The 18,683-nt window shown below is 43.2% G+C and overlaps 1 protein-coding gene across 1 annotated transcript in view; it reads left to right on the forward strand.

Annotated features, from left to right (window-relative positions):
* The window catches only part of LOC117468360 (tyrosine-protein phosphatase non-receptor type 12-like), a 63,827-nt gene that overhangs the window by 20,308 nt on the left and 24,836 nt on the right, over window positions 1-18,683 (forward strand). The window contains 10 exon segments of the mRNA XM_034112430.1: window positions 4,883-4,991; window positions 7,996-8,072; window positions 8,229-8,324; window positions 9,476-9,514; window positions 10,038-10,109; window positions 10,271-10,330; window positions 10,486-10,628; window positions 12,675-12,741; window positions 12,874-12,951; window positions 14,376-14,474. Of these exon segments, the coding sequence (XP_033968321.1) occupies window positions 4,883-4,991; window positions 7,996-8,072; window positions 8,229-8,324; window positions 9,476-9,514; window positions 10,038-10,109; window positions 10,271-10,330; window positions 10,486-10,628; window positions 12,675-12,741; window positions 12,874-12,951; window positions 14,376-14,474 (840 nt within the window).

Here is an 18,683-nt window from a genome sequence, read left to right on the forward strand (position 1 = left end):
CCACCTGTAACATCACTGCCCCTCCACCTGCCATACAGTAGGTTACTAACAAGATTACTTATATAATACAGTGATATAATACATGTTTAGTATGCTTACTTATATAAAACAGTAATATTAAACTTACCTTGTGTTTTCACTCTCACTTAAGTCCCTCTCCATTTGCCATCAATCCAAATTCAGCTGAGCTGCAACATTATACAGACAGGTAATAATCAACAGAATCACAAGGACACAATATGGCTCTGCTAAAAACACTCACTCTTACACGCACCAAAGTTATATTTATCTAATATTTAACTCCCTCCACCCCCGCATACAATCCCGTTTAGAAGCCCCTCTTCTCTAATTCAACAACGTTGGACCAAATAGACATTAAGAGAACGGAATTTACAATTAAAAGGCTATTCAACGTGTGTTGCTAACTTGCTTCGGTATCCTAGCTTAATCTGTTATCTGTAAACGTTCCCTAAATCTACTAATTTAGGGATAATCCACTGACATCCTTTAATACACATGTTCATTTGAATCAGATGTACTGATGATATCCGCAATATAAATCTTTAAACTTCTTCTTACCTTTAAAAGTCCGTCACGAACGGTCTACTATGCTGCAACTCTACAGCTCTGCCAGCCTTGGCGCTAACTTCCGGGGAACGACTGAGAGGCTCCACGATCCGCCACATAGACGCCAGCCATTGGAATGAATGGTGAAAAAAAACGTAGGGATCTTACAATTTCAGAGGCGTTTTTGTAGAAATACTACGTCCTACGTTGTGGACCAACGTAGTTATTACACGTTTTTTTGTGAGACTGGGTTGGTACCTCTCGTTCTCTATATAAAGATGAGGAGAAAAACTCATGTCTTTAGATGTCTCTGTGTGTGTGTGTGTGTGTGTGTGTGTGTGTGTGTGTGTGTGTGTGTGTGTGTGTGTGTGTGTGTGTGTGTGTGTGTGTGTGTGTGTGTGTGTGTGTGTGTGTGTGTGTGTGTGTGTGTGTGTGTGTGTGTGTGTGTGTGTGTGTGTGTGTGTGTGTGTGTGTGTGTGTGTGTGTGTGTGTGTCAGGCGTGTATTCAGTGAGCAGTCAGTTTTTGAATGTACCGAAGCCCTGAATCAAAAAGAAAGATTTCAGAAGTGAAAGGAAAAAAACGGAACGTAAAAATACGAGGAAAATATTCACTATCACAATATTGATACATGTGATGAGTACACAAAGAATCATTTTGAAATCATCTCTTATTGAAGAGTTTGGGCCGCACAATCTATTGATTGATCTATCTCTATCTATTTCACTCAGCAAAATCACAATTTTGCTGATTGAAATATCCAAATTGCTTTATGTGCAATATTTGGTAAAGGCACATGGTGACATCACTATGTAACACTAGCGCCTCTATTGGCTTGTGCTCCAACTAGGGTTGCAAAGGGGCGGAAAGTTTACATTTCCGGAAAGTGTCCATGGGAAGTTAAGCCGGGGAATTTTGGAAATATTCGATGCAAAATTAAACAAAAATGACATTTCAACAGATCTTTTTTTATTTAAAATTTTTTTCTTTTTAAAGTACAACAGAACAAGTTTTAATTATTTTATTGAACAATTATTTGTTTCATTGAAGAACGAAAACAGGAATGTTGAGTTAAATATTACTCATCTGTGCATGTGATGGAGGAATGCACAGTGCCTGTGGGGGTGTGGTCTCAATAGCCATGCAGTAAGCAGTGTGCTATGGCATGGATATTCAAGTGTACTTGAATGGCATCCGTTTGTTTTAGTCAAGATTATGCTAAAATATACTTTCCCCAACTATATTTAAGTTCCCTATGAAGAGCCAACCTTCAATTTAGAAAATTCCCAGTTTATTCCCATAAATTCCCATGGAAAGTTTCCATCATTGAAAATTCCCGGAATTTTGCAAACCTAGCTCCAAAACATTGTACGTGATAGGCTAAGGGGCGGGACATCTCTAAGCCGTTGACCAATCCCAACAGAGCCGGCCAGCTAACCAATCAGAGCAGACTGGGCTCTGGTTTCAGACAGAGGGTGAAAAGAGGTGCTGCAGCACAGGCAGTATGAGAAAAATAAAGAGCTTTTTGAACATTAAAGCATGGAGACATGTCCCAGTAGAGACACTACATACTGATATGAACATGAAAATGAGCTGCAGAATATGTCCTCTTAAACATTTTCATCACAGCTTTCATATTTATGTATGTAGGATTACAAATACCTGTTGTGTGTGTTTTTGCGTTCATCTCTGTGTGTATTGTTTTATGTCTCTGCTTAAGCACAGAGGAGAAACAGGGACAGGAAGAACAGGGTTGGTGTCAGGATGTACTGTGTGTCTCCGGCACAGTAACAGTCAGGGCCACAGAGGGGGGCGGGGGGCATTCCTCACACGGAGCTCCAGCAGCCCAACACCCACGCTGACTTTCTCAGAGACCGTTAGAGAGAAGGGGAGTGAGAGTGATGCCTAATTTCCTCACTGTCTCAGAAAGAGGGAAGGAAGTGATTTAACCCAGAGGTTCCCAACCTTTCATTGTGCCAAGGACCGGCAGATACATACATAAATACAAAGAAATGCGGACCGGTTGTCAATTTTAACTGATTTTAATATTTACTCACCAGCAGGTAGCAACAGAGACTAATTGTATGTAACAACCTGAACAAATACTAGAACAATATGCATCCAAAACATATTAACCACGAAAAAAAGAACCAGTGTTTTTTGGAAAAACAGAAAAACGAGGGGGGTTGTCTTTTATTTTTGACTTGAGCCGTCCCTTATAGATACTGTCTTTGTACGTTAGTGAGCCGGATCATTTGGCTGGGCTCTCTTAAACGGCTCTTCGTTCACAGTTTACCACGGAGCCTCAGTTTGGCCGCTGCGAGGCTCTGGTGCTCGCAGCTCATTCGCGTGCTCCACTAAAACCCCCCCGCTCATCGCGTCCAAATCGTGCACGTTCCGTGTTGTCCTGTAGCAGGCACCTTCGATGTCGGGGAAACGACCTTCAATACTCCGAAAAGAATCCCACCAGACTCCTTTGCCCCTCCAACAGAGGGATGTCCTTGTCCTTTTCGTAATTTCAAGCGATAAAATCTCTCGATCTTCTCTCGAATTATTAATATTTTTGGATGCCCTCGGCTCGAGTTCAGGGTGTCCCGAGCTGAATAAGGGCGTCAAATGACGGCAAGACGGCCCCCTGGCGGAAACGCTGGTGTGTGTGGTTAACACGTAGCAGCCTGCAGTCACTCTTAGACCCATTTTACACGCAAACGCATACGAAACGCAAACGAACCGAATACGATATCAAAAAAGTCTTCCGTTCACACGAGACCGCTCGGGAGCGCTGGAGACGCTGTAGTACGTATGCCGGGCCTGTAAGTGGCGCTGTACTTCCGCACGAGACCGCTCAAAAGCGCTGGAGACGCTGTAGTACATATACCGGGCCTGTAAGTGGCGCTGTACTTTTGCCAATATATACACCAAAAGCAGCGAAGAAGACCCCCGAGCATGGTTGCCATGGTTGCCCTTCTGTTTATGCCCCGCGGTGGATTTAGCAACATGTAGTTCATGTAGTTCTCCATGTCCACTTGTTGCTGATGGTTGTGGTAGAGGAGCTGTAGATGTTGCACTAACATCTGTAGCATGGTCAGTAGCAGTAGCTATGCTACAGCAGTGAGCAGGAGAGGTGGGGCTGTCACTACCCGATCCGTCCCCCTGCCCGATCTGTACTGCGCATGTGCGAGATGGTCCGCCATATTGGACAACTCCGGACGGCAACCCAGGAAGGACACTTGACACAGTGGCTTTTGGCAAAGCGGAAAAATAAAACGAGAGAGAGATGAGTTATTATTACAACGTGACTTCACTATTATTGGGTTATATTATTTGGGGTTAAATACATTGTCAGAATAAGTGAGAAATGGATTTAACTTCTGTTAGACAGCCATATGCCATACATGTTTGCATACATTCACAGTAAATATTTATTCAGTATGATAGCTGTCTAACAGAAGTTAAATTCAGCTTAAGTGAAGGAAATATTACAATCTCACTTTTAATAAAAACTTAAATGTAATAAAACAGGCACTGACTGGTTTATTTTGGCCAGTTAAATCTGCCTTTCCACTTTTTGTAATTATATTACAGTAGAAAGTAATGGTGTTTAAGGTCATATTTTTTGTGGACGGAACACATTTTAACCTTTGCAGACCGTTTACATGCACCAAAACCCACACAAAAAACACACTACTGGAAAGGGAAAACCCCAAACAGCATTAAAGGGGCTCTTCATGTTGGTGAATATTGTGAGTCAACTCAAGTTAAAGAACTGTTAGCTGAATTTGAGCCTGCTTCCCATTGACTGCATGAGTCTTTATCAGTGTCAGACTCTTAGATCTGGCCTCACTTCACTTAATGCACAGGAGCTGTGGGGGGGGGAGGGGAGCTGTGGTATTCCTAACATTAAGGGTGGGTATAATATGTGTCTGAGTTTAACCATTGTAACCGCTGTGTGTGTAAGACAGGGCTCTGGGCAGAACATATGTAATGGCACAGCTTGATTGAAACTCAAATTGAGTTTTCACTCATTCAACACTCATTTAAGTTTTTTTTCCTAAAACTTCAATGACTCTCTACTCTCTGTATTTCAGTGTGATTCTCAGATTAAGTTTCTCTGTCATCATTCTGTCTGCTATCATTTCTCTCTTTCCTGTTTCCATTTGCAGGAAAGCACCCCCATCATCAGTGTAACCCTATGTTGCTTTTCCTTTGTTTATACTTAGAAACAAATCACATATAATCTGTGTAGGTGGAGCAGAGAGGAGCAAAGAATGCATCATCTATCTCTATTAAATCTATTTTCCTCTTGTTTTTTTCCAGAGGTTACGGCGGTTATCGACTAAATACCGCACAGAGAAGATCTACCCCACCAACGTAGGAGAGAAGGAGGAGAATGTCAAGAAGAACAGATATAAAGATATACTGCCATGTAAGTACCAACACATACATGAAGTATGTTAATATGAATGGGAAAACGTGTCTCCCACTTATACATACACTAACATAAAGCACAAAGTAACTGTTCTTGGCTACTGTATTTCCTAGTTGCTGTAAAGGTCTGACACACACACACACACACACACACACACACACACACACACACACACACACACAGCTGTTGCTGTACTTATGGCGCATTTCCACTACAGCGCGGTTTAAGCGTGCCGTGCCCGGCCCGTTTTTGGCTGCGTTTCCACTAGGCGTAGTTCCGGCTAACGCAAGGGTCTGCAACCTTTTTGACCAAAAGAGCCATTTCGCTTATTTTTCCAAAAAAAAATTTTGTCTGGAGCCGCAACACATATTTCATAGTTTTTTATTGTTATATCAGACAAAAACTACAGTTTTTTGCATTTATTATGCTATTTATTACATGATATAAAACTGTTAACCGCTAATAAGAAACAAAGAACTCTTATAAGGAGAATTAAAAATAATACACAGGCCTACTTTAAAATAAATTAAACACAGCACTTGGGGAGTCCTCTGCACATTTGAAGGGAAAAAAATATTATTAAAATGGGCCCACTTTGAAATAAATAAAACATATAGCTGCACCCTAAAAAGAGTTAAAGGTAGGGTAGGTAAGAATGGAGAAACCAGCTCGAGTGCGCTAGAATTTGAAAATACACAACCGGAAAATACACAACCTCTTCCTTCAGACTTCCTCACAGAGCCCCTCCTCCAACACACACGAACGCGCACATGACCAATGAGGGCACGAGATAAGTTTGTGCACAGATGGAAGGCTGACAGGCAGGTAGGCCATCCAGTTATTTTAGCCGGGCTGAGGCAGATGATTGGTCGTGCTTTTTACAGCGCTACGGCTTCCACAGATACATTTTTGTATGTATTTATTGTCAAAGCATTTAATATATTCATTGCTATCGGGACGTTAAGAGCATTCCATGGAATATAACAAAAAGTGTTTTCTGAAATAAATGACATACCCCATTGAATTATGACTGAAGATCGTCAGCTGTCTTCCTCTCCCTCGTAAAGGCTGCACCACCGTTGACAACTTCTCTCTACATATCAAACATACCGGTAAACCAGCATCGTTTGCTGTGAAAGCAGATAACTCTGTCCACGCAGAATTAAATCCTGTGTTCCTCCGGTACTTTTCTTTGATTTATCCATAGTTCGCTCATCGAGCCGGGGGTCAGGTTATTCGCCTCCAAGAAAAGGCGCTCGCGCGGGACCGTAGCGGGATGTGACGCATATTTTAGTTGACCTAATTAAAACCGTTTTGTTTTTTATTTATGTGTCACAGTATCACCTCAAAATACAAGATACGAAACATTTTCAACCATGCAACAAAATATAAATAGTCCTACAAATACTTTTATTTTATTTCCTTCTTATTTTTGTCTAAACTCAAGGGAGCCAGAGCAGAGGGCTTAAAGGGCCGCATGCGGCCCGTGGGCCGCGGGTTGCCGACCCCTGGGCTAACGGGTACTTTTTCACAGTTTTTCTGGCTCTCCAAAATTGCGGTTCTTTCCGGGCCAACAACCGGGCTGAGTATGCTAAACTAGTGAGAGAATCGCTGGCAACTACCACAAAATGAACATATTTTACCGTGATTTAATTGTAATACACGTTTCAAAATGATGCCGAAGTAACAACATACTGATACCGGTTAGTAAAAACCATGAATCAATGCTTTGGCAGGTCTGCAGACAGACGGCAGGCGAGAAACCTTTTAAAATGCGTGTTTTCTAAATGGAGATCGGCTAAGCTAACGTTATATATGCTCCGACCGTCCACACTCACAACAACGGCTTACAGACATAAATAAACCAGCGACTGTATTCGCCATGACACAGGCAGTCTGTGGTTTGTACTTGTTTAACTTTTGTCTAGTTTCTGATCAGATATGAGGAGCTGTGAGCTCTGAGAGCTAACAGCTAACGGCTGATGTTGGTTTTGTGTTTCGCATTGAAGATGACGTCACGGCTCCGTCAACACTGCGTTACTATAGTTACTACCCCAGTTCCTAAACTCTAATGGAAACGCAGCATAATGTGAGCCTGGCTTAACAAGGCCTAACGAGGCCTAGCCATACCGTACTAAGCCGAGCGAGGCCCTGCAGTGGAAATGCGCCATTAGTGACCTCAGGGGGAGCTTCCCTGACCCACCATCTGTTCTACTTTCTTTTTTTTTGTATACCTTTGTCCTCTTTTTCTCCTTCCTTCCATCCACCCACTCATTCATTCATTAAAGGTCCCATGTATAACTATAAACTATAAAAAAAAAACGATGTCATGCTTTTCCGGTTATGACCCGTCCCCTTGTGTGTTATGAAGGTTTTTCTGCATGTAATGGTCTGCAGAGTCACAAACCCTCAAAGTACACCCTGTAACGAGTAAAACTCTAACACAGAAGAGACCTGTCTGCTGCCCCAGAACGCCTCGTTGGACATTTCTCTTTTTCCATTTTTTTCTTCCTGGGTATGGTGACGTGACCATACCAAAATTAACCCATTGGTCCAACTGTGACGGGGGGTGGGTGCTAGTGGAGCCTCGCAGCGGCCAAACTGTGGCGTGCTTCCACTGTAGGTGCGCCACTTGCGAGTGGAGCCTCGCAGATGGGGGTGCTGCAGCCCTCTTAGCACCATGGCCATGACATGGGACCTTTAAAGCTTTTAGTGCATGAGCTGCGTATATGGCAAAGGAAGAGCGGTAGAGCGGTTCATCCGTAACAGATGTGACTACACACACACACACACACACACACACACACACAGAAATGAGGATGCGCTGTGTCCATTAACCTTATTTTACATGTCTCTCCTACTTGTCCTCCCCTTGTCTCTCGCTTTATCCCAATTTGCAATCCACTCTTTTCTCTTTGTCTTGTTTAATTTCTGCCTCTGAAAGTAGGAAATACTTAACATGAACCAAAGTAAAGACTTCTTTCTTTCCGTCTATCCACAGTTGACCACACCAGGGTGAAGCTGACTTTAAAAACAACCAATAATGACTCGGATTACGTCAATGCTAACTTCATCAAGGTAAAATAAAGCACATGAAAGGCCTTTTATTGTTTGACAAGTTGATTACAGTGTTAGGAAGATATATGTGGTATAAAGTGCTCTCTGAATGAGAGGGAGATGAAGTGTGTAAAAACAGGATGGATTTGTGATCTGGCTTTCTTTCGCTCCCTTCAGGGTATGGATGGCCCGGAGGCGTACATTGCAACTCAGGGCCCCCTGCAGAACACTGTCATCGACTTCTGGAGGATGAACTGGGAGTATAATGTAGCTGTAAGTATGGCTTAGGGCAGGGGTTCCCAACCTTTTTTCCCAAGAGCCCCCCCAAATGACTCCTGTTGGAAGTTTCCCCCCCCCCACCACACACAAGGGGGGGGGGGGGGGGGGTTCAAAGTCTCAAAAATGCTACAACTACTGTCACAAACTGGAATGTGAAGTATTTTGTTAAAGGAGGATGAAAGCGTAATTAAGGAGCACTATTGGAGTGACTTTGAAAGGGATTAAGCCGTTTAAAACACATGCTCCAAGTAAGCCGGATGTTGCCGATGTGTTTATGTGGATTCAAAAGTCGTAAATAATGTACAAAATGGAGGATACCGATTCTGATCGGAGCAACTGTGATAAATAATCCAACTGAAACCGGCATGGACAATGACTATGTTTTAAAAATGTGCTTATCCAGACAAGCCCGGTTTAGACACTTTACGGGCAGAAGAAACATTTCTATTAAAGAAAAAATTATAAATGTCTGTCTTTTTATGCCTTTAATAGCTACTAACTTGAATCTTTATTCAAATTAATTAATCAATTATTTTTTATATTTTATTGTAATGTAGAGACAAGGCTTTTGGCCTCAAATCATCTGAGGCCTGCCGCACCCCCTGCGATCTTTGGTGCACCCCCAAGGGGGGCGCGCCCCCCAGGTTGGGAACCACTGGCTTAGAGGATGGGGGAAGCAGACGGGAGGATTCAGAGAGCAGGAGGCTGTTAGCATAGAGCAGGGCCTCTGGGTCCAATAGAATAGCAACAGAAAGATGTAACCTACCGCTTTGTGTGGGGACAATAATTAAAGTAGGGAAATAAATATTTAATGTCAGACAGATGGGGGGTGCGTATGGTTGAAGCAGATGGACAGAAAGGGGGGAGCTGTGATAAGGTTCAGCTCACACTCGGGACGTTGCAGCTGGGATAATTACTCCTGTAGGATCGAAGTGGTCTGAAGTCTGCGAGACTGAATTTAAAATACAGAAAGGTTGAGCCACTCTCCATTTAAGCTTTTAATATTCTGCAGGGTGTGCGCCTCATTTGGGAACTACAGCATTGCATACATAGAACATAAACGAAGGAAGCAATATTTTCGGAAATGTACGATTTATCCGTGAGTATAAATATTGATTTGTAATCCTTCCCGTTTGTGTCCCCAGGTTATTGTGATGGCTTGTCGAGAGTTTGAAATGGGAAGGGTAAGGCCCTGATATGTAATCCCTCTGTGTGCCTTCCAGTGCACGCTTATGTGTGTGTTCTAGTGCACGCTTATGTGTGTGTTAATGTGTCCTCATACACTATGTCTTTGGTTCCATCAGTGTGTTTGTCAGTTAGAACATGTTAAAAATGTAAAGAGAATCACTTATTTGCCCCTCGATTCTTTTGTCCTCATCTGTCCTCGGTGATGATGTTTGTATATATAAAAATGATAGCGCAGTGTTTGTGAAAAGATGTCGCTGGAGGCCGTTACCAAAGCCTGAACTGACTGATACAAAAGTGTGATTGATGTCTCAGATAACGAGCATATGTAACTACACATGTCAGTTTTGCACATATGGTTATAATATCTTATATTCAGTCATTTCTTTCTGTAATTGTCATTGCTGATGTTCCACATTAATTGTTTATTCTGAGCCAGAACGTGTGTGTGCATCGGAAGCTGTGGTATTTGTCTGGTGTGTTGTGCTCAGCCAAAGCTAACTCCTTTGCTTCTCTCGTTAGAAAAAGTGTGAGCGGTATTTCCCGCTGCTTGGGGAGGAGCCAATGAGTTTTGGCCCCTTCAGAATCTCCTGTGTAAGTAGACAAATCTCTAATATCACAGCTGTGTGTGTGTGTACGGAGAGTGTATGGAGAAAAGGGGGCGGGTGGTCTGGGCTCCTGCATTTCTCACATTGTGTTCTAATGGCGTTTTAGTGAAGGATGGTGTTAATGTTCTCCCTGTCTGCTGTGTGCAGGAGTCAGAGCAGGCCAGAACGGACTACTTTATCAGGACTTTGACCGTGGAGAATGAGAATGTAAGTCTTCTGACACTGTAAACGTTCTTTTGTTTCCCCTGCTAGTCCTCACAATAAAAAGTCAATATTGGAAATGTAAGCAACATCACAAATGATCAACAATGCTACAAATATGTTCATATCATCATTGTGTGTGTGTGTGTGTGTGTGTGTAGGAAAACCGGAGGCTAACACAGTTCCATTATATGAACTGGCCGGATCACGACGTCCCCTCGTCGTTTGACTCCATACTGGATATGATCGCACTGATGAGGGAGTACCAAGAGAACGATGATGTTCCTATATGTGTGCACTGCAGGTAGGTCAGCACGGACAGACTGTGCAGACTCAAATCCATTGCTGCATGTACTGTAACTAAGGCAACGCAACAAAAAAAAGACTGATGTGATGTTTATTATTTATTACATTATACCTCACTCTCCAATTGCCTGTTCTAGTTAAAGACTCGCATGTTCTACTTGCTTATGCTTTCAAATTAATCCTTTCCTGTTAAATTGGCCTTTGAGAAAAATAAAGCATTTGAAAATTAAAGCATGGAGACATGTCACCTGAAAATGAGGAGCAGTGTTTCCCCTATATACAAATAGTGGCGGTGCAGCGCCGCTGCTGAAATATGCGCGCCGCTGCTAGGGGGCGCCAGCCTGTTTTTTTTAACTTTTTTTATTATTATTAAAATAATAAGTGGCGAAGTGTGGATTTGTAGTATTTGTGTTACTGCATGTTCAATAAAGGTGTATTTTTGCTAAATCTTGAGACATTGCCACTGTATGTACTGGCAGGGCCAATTTTTGGCTTAGGGCGCCAGATCTGGCCGCGCTAGTAGCTCTGGGAGGGGAAAAAACATTTTTGACCGTTGGCGCTCATCCTAATTTTCGGCCTTGATGTAACAACATTCATAATTAAGTAAATGTAACACCCTTTTCACCCCGGTTACACTTTTCATTTGCCCTGTACGATGGGCGCTGTAAGTGATGAAAGTGGGGGATGTTGGCTTATCAGGCGCCCGCAGCTCACAGCCAAAGTGCGAGCGTGGAAGCGAGAGATCGAGCGAGGGAGAGAGAGAGAGGGCGCACCGGTACCGGCGCTGTTGTTATTAGAATCTGGTGCTAGCTGCGCTAACGAATATAAGAAGTAGATGTTTCTACAACCAGGGTGGAGAAGAGCTCTCCTGTCAGACTGAGAGGCTCAGTGAGGTAAAGGACTCTCTGAGTGTTTAGATAGTTACACAACACATATTTCCAAGGCACTTAAAATGTAAACGGATCTTTTTCATATGGGTGTTTTAGAGTTGTACCCCCTAGATCAGGTCTCTAGTAATTGTGTGCTCAAAGTGCACCAGATTTTACCGGTATACCCCCGGACCCCCATAGAGGATATGACGTCCACCCCCCATTTCAAACATTCATACAATACTGAATCAATTTGAAGCCATTTTGATGTATATTACCTATGTCAATAAGGTTCTGTTTTTGTAGTGTATTGTCTTTTGTAGAGATTTTTTATTTATTCTTTATATAAAATCTTGCCTTGGGCAGCAGATTGTCTAGAACCGGCCCTGGCACTAGGCCTCAAGAGTCTTTCTTGTGCTGGCAGACACAAAGAAACAAATTGGCGGGGCGCACTTCGCACGTGCACACATTATGCTGGGCCCAGGTGCCTTAGCATCGATGCTATGACTCCATCCTAGGGGAAACACTAATATGTCCTCTCTAACTTATTTTGTTGAGAATCTTATAATAGCTAATATAGTTATGAGATAGGATTACTGTATTGTTAAGGGTCTAGGCAAAACATGAATGACTCAAAGATGAATGGCAATTCCCACCAATAAAGAACTTAATTTGGGGTCGTCATTAACATGCAACACACACTGATTCATGAACTATAGGTTTATGCTGCACACATGCGTGGGTATCCACACAGCACACACACACCGTCTCCATGTGTGCGTGTGTGTGTGTGTATAATCAGCTCTAATGAGCAGCCTGCGGACGCTTCCTGGTTCCTCTGTTGCACAGCAGGACTGAAGCTGCTCCTGTAAAGATGTGTGGTGCGCTCCACTGTCTGTGTGCACACACACCGCAGAGGCTCTGTGACAGCATGAGATAGACTTTATGTTTTTATGTGTCGGACATAATGCCACATGCTCCGTAGCTCCTGTCTCCATCCTGTCTGCTGAGGTGTTGTGGTTGTCGGTACTCCTTTTATTGTTTTCTCACAAACTGAAATCCAGAGTTGTTTGTAAGTGGATTAATATTTGCAAGGATAAAGCTCAGGAGTGTATATGTGTCTTCATACATGTGTCTGCTTCTGTTGAATCTTATCTCTCTGACTGATTATACAGTGCAGGCTGTGGGAGGACGGGTGCTATCTGTGCTATCGACTACACATGGAACCTCCTGAAAGCTGGGGTGAACACACACACACGTGCACACACACGTGCACACACACACACACCTAAATCATACCTGTTCAAATACACAGGGTAACTGTTATGTGGAGATTCAAGTGGGAATTGACACCTTTGTTTTCTGCTTCTACAGAAAATACCAGAAGATTTTAATGTTTTCCGGTTGATCCAAGAGATGAGGACGCAACGACACTCTGCTGTTCAGACCAAGGTTTGTTCTTCACTTGTTGTTATCACACAGACAAGTATCACCATTTAAGGTCAATTAACTGAAATACACATGACTCAAAGTTATTGGATTAATGTTCAGTAGTTCTAGAATAATAATTAGGGATTTGATGCTAATGCTAAGCTTCCTTCAAACAGGGAAGCTCTGAGCTAAGATCAACATTGTGTGATGTGTGTCTGGTTGTCAAATGAACATAATTCCACCACCAAGTTCCTTACCCCAGAGGATGCAAATCTTGTTTATAAAAAGTATTCATTATTTTTAGGCAATATTAAACACGTAAGGACAAATAATACTGCGTAACAAGCATTCTATCTGTATAATCTTTACGAGAAGTTGCTTCAAGTTATGTCTGTCTTTTTATATGGTTCCCCATTTGAGGGACAACGAGTGACAGTAGTGGCAGCGTCTCCTCCATTCCATAGTCATGTCTCTTCCTTCTGTGTTCCTTGCTGCACACCTGCTTCAAAATGCTTCCTAGCCCGGGGTCCACACATTCCCTCCGTTATCTGTAACCGGTTCCAGCGGTTTGACCTGGGAGGATCTTCATTTTCTAGCCATTTCTTTAAAATCTTTAGGCAGCCATCCATCTTCTGGGGGTAGCAGTTCCAGCAGAGAGCCCCAAACTTTCTTTTCCCTGGCGACATCAACCAGCTCTGACTGGGGGGTCCCAAGGCGCTCCCAGGCCAGCGAAGAGATATAATCCCTCCACCTGGTCCTAGGTCTACCCCTTGGTCTCTTCCCAGCTGGACGTGCCTGGAACACCTCCCTAGGGAGGCGCCCAGGTGGCATCCTAACTAGGTGCCCGAACCACCTCAACTGGCTCCTTTCGACGCGAAGGAGGAGCGGCTCAACTCCGAGTCCCTCCCGGATGACCGAACTTCTCACCTTATCCCTAAGGGAGACACCAGCCACCCGGCGGAGGAAACCCATCTCGGCCGCTTGTATCCGCGATCTCGTTCTTTCGGTCATGATCTTTAGGCGGCATTCATTAAAAAATAATGAGTGTTATAGTCTGAACAAAGCGCCCATCTTCATTTGCTGCTTATATATGATGTCTCCTCCCACACACGAAAAGAGCCCTGTTAGAGATCTCATAGAATTGCCTTTGATAGAGACTGCTGGGAGCCGGTAACTGTAATGTCATTTCTGAAAATGCATTGCAATACACTTACTGCCTCACCGGGAACACAATGTGATTATCTCAGCGTGCATCGGGCGAGGCCCTTCTGGTGTTGTCACACAGGTTGTATTCCACAGCCTCGTAAATTGATGTTTTTGAGTACAGACATGAGAATCTTATTGCTTTTATATTGATTTTCCGAAAAACCCATTGTTGTCCTCCCTTCTCCTTCACCTCACCTTCTCCTATCTCTATCTTTCTCCCTCTTTCTTTGTCTCCCTAGGAGCAGTACGAGTTGGTTCACAGAGCGATCGCCCAGCTCTTTGAAAAACAACTGCAGCTACTGGAGAGCCCCGCCAACACACAGATACACGATGGCACGGTATGACACACACACACATATTGTGCATGCTGTCTGGTGTTAAAGAAAGACAGGATGTCGCTGAGTAACGCTCTCGGAGTGGGAAAGAAACACAAATAATTAGTCACAGGAGAGGGAGAGGGTGGGAGGAGAGGGGAGAGAGACCTTCAGAACACTTTGCTTTTGACACAGACAGAAGAAGAGTCTGAAAACAGACCTCTCCTCTGCAGGGGAGGGACTGTTAGACCTGTTTAAGAAAAGCCAGAACAAACCTTGCTGTGTCAGTCCACACGGCCCTCTTTCTAATTTGACTTCACTATCCTCAGTTGCCCCAAAACACACACTCAATTGCAACCAAACCCAAAAAGTGTATGTAACATACAGGAAAAGCTGAGAAGCAGTACCACAACTGTCCTCTGTGACTCGTCTTAGCTTGAAGTGCAATGCTGAAAGATTACATTTTGTATACAATCCAATCAGGTGTTGTATGTAGCTGCCGTCCATCATGCCACATCATTGTGTAGCAGACTGGGGGAAGCTACTTTGAAACTAATGAAGCTACAAGCTACTCTTCATACAATCCGCTCAGACTGAAGCTGAGTTCAACTCAAGTGCACCTAACGGCATCTACTGTTGATTTACATCAGAAATAAGCATTATTCTTATACCACTTTTGGAATATTGGGACTTACGATGGGGGATGGCAAAGCAGAATTTCAACAATGTCTAGGATTTACATTTTGAAATAAATGTCTCTTTACGAGTGAAACATCCCAATATCATTATTCTGGTCAGGCAATTCTCAGAGACAGCATGGAAAGTGTCTGGTCCGTTTCATGTTCATTCACAAAAAGTGTATCATATCATATCACATAAATATCTTAATGGTTCTAAATATAATATTTCATAAATAACGTTTTAACTCAAATATATCTATCAGATATATCCACGTTAGATCAAAAATAATGTTAATGGCTCTAACATCTAGAAAGATAGCGTGATAATAGAAACTGCCACTAGATAATGTAGTGAAACTGGTTGAAGCACCACTTCCCCACACTGACTCGTGAAGATGAAAGACAAAGTGAGACAGAGACTGACAGACCCAAACACAGAGGACACACTGGGTGTTTCTCAATGTCGAGTACGCTTGCTTGGTAGCACATGTCTTCCGAGTCACTTGCTTCAGAAGCGAGGCAAGAATACTTCCTGGCATTCGGAAAACGAAAGAGTGGAACAGGCGAGCAAGTGTGCGTCATATGAGAAGCCCCGCCTTACATTTTCCGCCACAGATTTGGGGAAATTGGTCCGTGCGCAAAGCATTGTGGGGATTTTAAGACCGTGGAGTCTACACATGTGCAGCCTCGAAATGTCTCGCTACGAAGTACGCCGGGCTCGGTAGAATTCCAAGTATGCTGGACATTGGAACAGTCCTTCGGCGGCTCTCGATGACGTAGTATGCTTGAAATAGTGAGAAACACCCACAGACCTCCAGTCCACTTCCTGCTTACGAAGCTCTGATGACATCACCCCTCTCCCATAATGCACTTTGTGTCTCAGAATAGACACGCATCCGTTGGGAAAGGGAGACCCTTCCAAGAGACGGTCCCAGGGACACACAGCCATGTTGACATTAGAAATACCCACACTCTCTACACTGTTTGGGAAAAGCTTCATTTTAATGGTTATGTTTTTTTAAAGATAGGAACGTCCTTGCTTTTGAGGAAACTCAGTTTAAATTGTTTTATTTTATAACATAATCTGGAATTTCATCAACACAGTCGATCATGTAAGCCAGAAATGTATTAATATCTCAAATAAAACATCATATTTATTTGTTGCATAAGAACTCACATTTCTAATCCTTACTCTGGAAATGACCAAGCATTTAGGATCAAAACACACAATTAAAGTTAATAAGAACAGCTCCTAAACTAAATTCAACTATTATATATACTAAAACAAGATTAAAACTGAATTCTGGATACTTTATTTCTCGCAATTAAATACATAGTAACAATTTAGATCTTCTTCTCTTAGACTTTGAGAGTCTGGAGGATTTTATATATATTTATTTTAAACCTGTCCCTATGATCTTAATTCTTATAGTATCTCTAGAATGTGTGAAACCTGTCCACTGAACTGCAGTAAACTTTTAATTGTTTCAAAGTTTGTTTTTATTAATAATTTGTTAAGTGTAGGCGTGTGAACATCGAGTGTGTTGCTACTCACTGTAACCTTGTGATTATCTTACACCAAGTCCAAGAGCACACACACACACCACACACACACACACACACACACACACACACACACACACACACACACACACACACACACACACACACACACACACACACACACACACCACACACACCACACACACACACTGACTCATGTCCAGTCAGCCATTGTCAGTGACTCAAACACCCACCAATACCTCATTCACACCAACGGTGTTTCAGGGCCGGTTCGGAGCTGGAGATTGAAAAGCACCGGGTTTTCCTGTTCACACCGCAGCGGAGCAGCCTCTTAGCTCCGGAATCCGGTTCGTTTCAAGCACCAAAAATGTTTCCGGCTAGAGCAAAAGCACCGCTTACGTCGAGGCGGGGCAGGGGCGGGATCAACTCCTGAACAACAACAAAAAGCCCGCGTTTTATCCAGTTTGTACACAACGATGGAGAAACTTAACATGCAGCAGTGGTCCACTGAAGAAACCACCTACCTACTGGGAATCTGGTCTTCCAAAGAGGTACAGAGGAAGCTGGAGCACAATCGGCCATTGTTGTTGTTGTCGGTGTCAGCTGTGAGGGGTTTCCGCGCGGTTTGGCTTTATGAAGCAGGCACGCAAACGGTTACGTCATGACACAAACGATGACGCAGCACCAGTCGGACTCTAATACCTCATTCACACCAACGGTGTTTCAGGGCCGGTTCGGAGCTGGAGCTTGAAAAGCACCGGGTTTTCCTCTTCACACCGCAGCAGAGCAGCCTCTTCGCTCCGGAATCCGGTTAGTTTCAAGCACCAAAAAATTGTCCGGCCAGAGCAAAAGCACCACATACGTCACGCTTACGTCGAGGCGGGGACAGGGGCAGAGACAGATCAACTCCTGAACAACAACAAAAAGCCTGCGTTTTATCCAGTTTGTACCATGGTTTGTACACAACGATGGAGAAACTTAACCAGAGTTTCAGTGTTTCTGCCATAGACTGTATATATAAAGGTTTCTGCTCATGGTGAAGCAACGTGTCTGCGTGTTAAGGTGGAACCTGAGCATTCACGTTGATCACCTCTCATTATAACTCATTATAAATCTATAAAACTATAAATATTAAACTTTACTTCACGTGTTCATTTGAGAACAGCTGTTACATACCTGGGTGAAGGTTACAGTTAATTTAAATGAAAGATACAACGTTACTCCACACTCATGGTTCAGTCCACCTTAAGAAATAAGACCGACCTCGGAAGCAGTTGTGTTTTAAAAAAACCTTTATTGACACGAGTACACTTTTTTATAAGAATATAACTAAACCACAGAAATGACTCCGGAAAAGCTGCAGATAGAGCCATAAGACATTAATGCAACTGATTTCATCCGCGCGGTTTGGCTTTATGAAGCAGGCACGCAAACGGTTACGTCATGACGCAAACGATGACGCAACGACGCAGCACCAGTCGGACTCTGGGCGGTGTGAAAAGAACCAGAGCTAAACCGAAGAACTGGTTCTGAACCTGAAAAGCTCTAGCAACAGAGCTTGAACCGGAGTTGCGTTGGTGTGAATGAGGTATGAGGCAGTGTGAAAAGAGCCGGAGCTAAACCGAAGAACCGGTTCTGAACCTGAAAAGCTCTCGCACGGAGCTTGAACCGGAGTTGCATTGGTGTGAATGAGGTAATAGGTGCTCTCAATGGCAGTCAACAATAAGCACACACACACACACACACACACACACACACACACACACACACACACACACACACACACACACACACACACACACACACACCAGTGTTGGGCAAGTTACTTCCAAAATGTAATATATTACATATTACTTATTACTGTCTTTTGAAAGTAATAAGTTACATTACAATATTACTGTCTCTGAAGTGTAATGAGTTACACTACTTTTTAGTTACTTTCACCAAAAATAACCGCAAAAGAATGGCCATTCGCGGTGAAGGCATCTGTGCTATTGGATGCATTTTTTGACCCAACATTTCTACAGGC

This window comes from Pseudochaenichthys georgianus, chromosome 23, assembly GCF_902827115.2.
Source record: "Pseudochaenichthys georgianus chromosome 23, fPseGeo1.2, whole genome shotgun sequence".
NCBI classification, from domain to species: Eukaryota; Metazoa; Chordata; class Actinopteri; order Perciformes; family Channichthyidae; genus Pseudochaenichthys; species Pseudochaenichthys georgianus.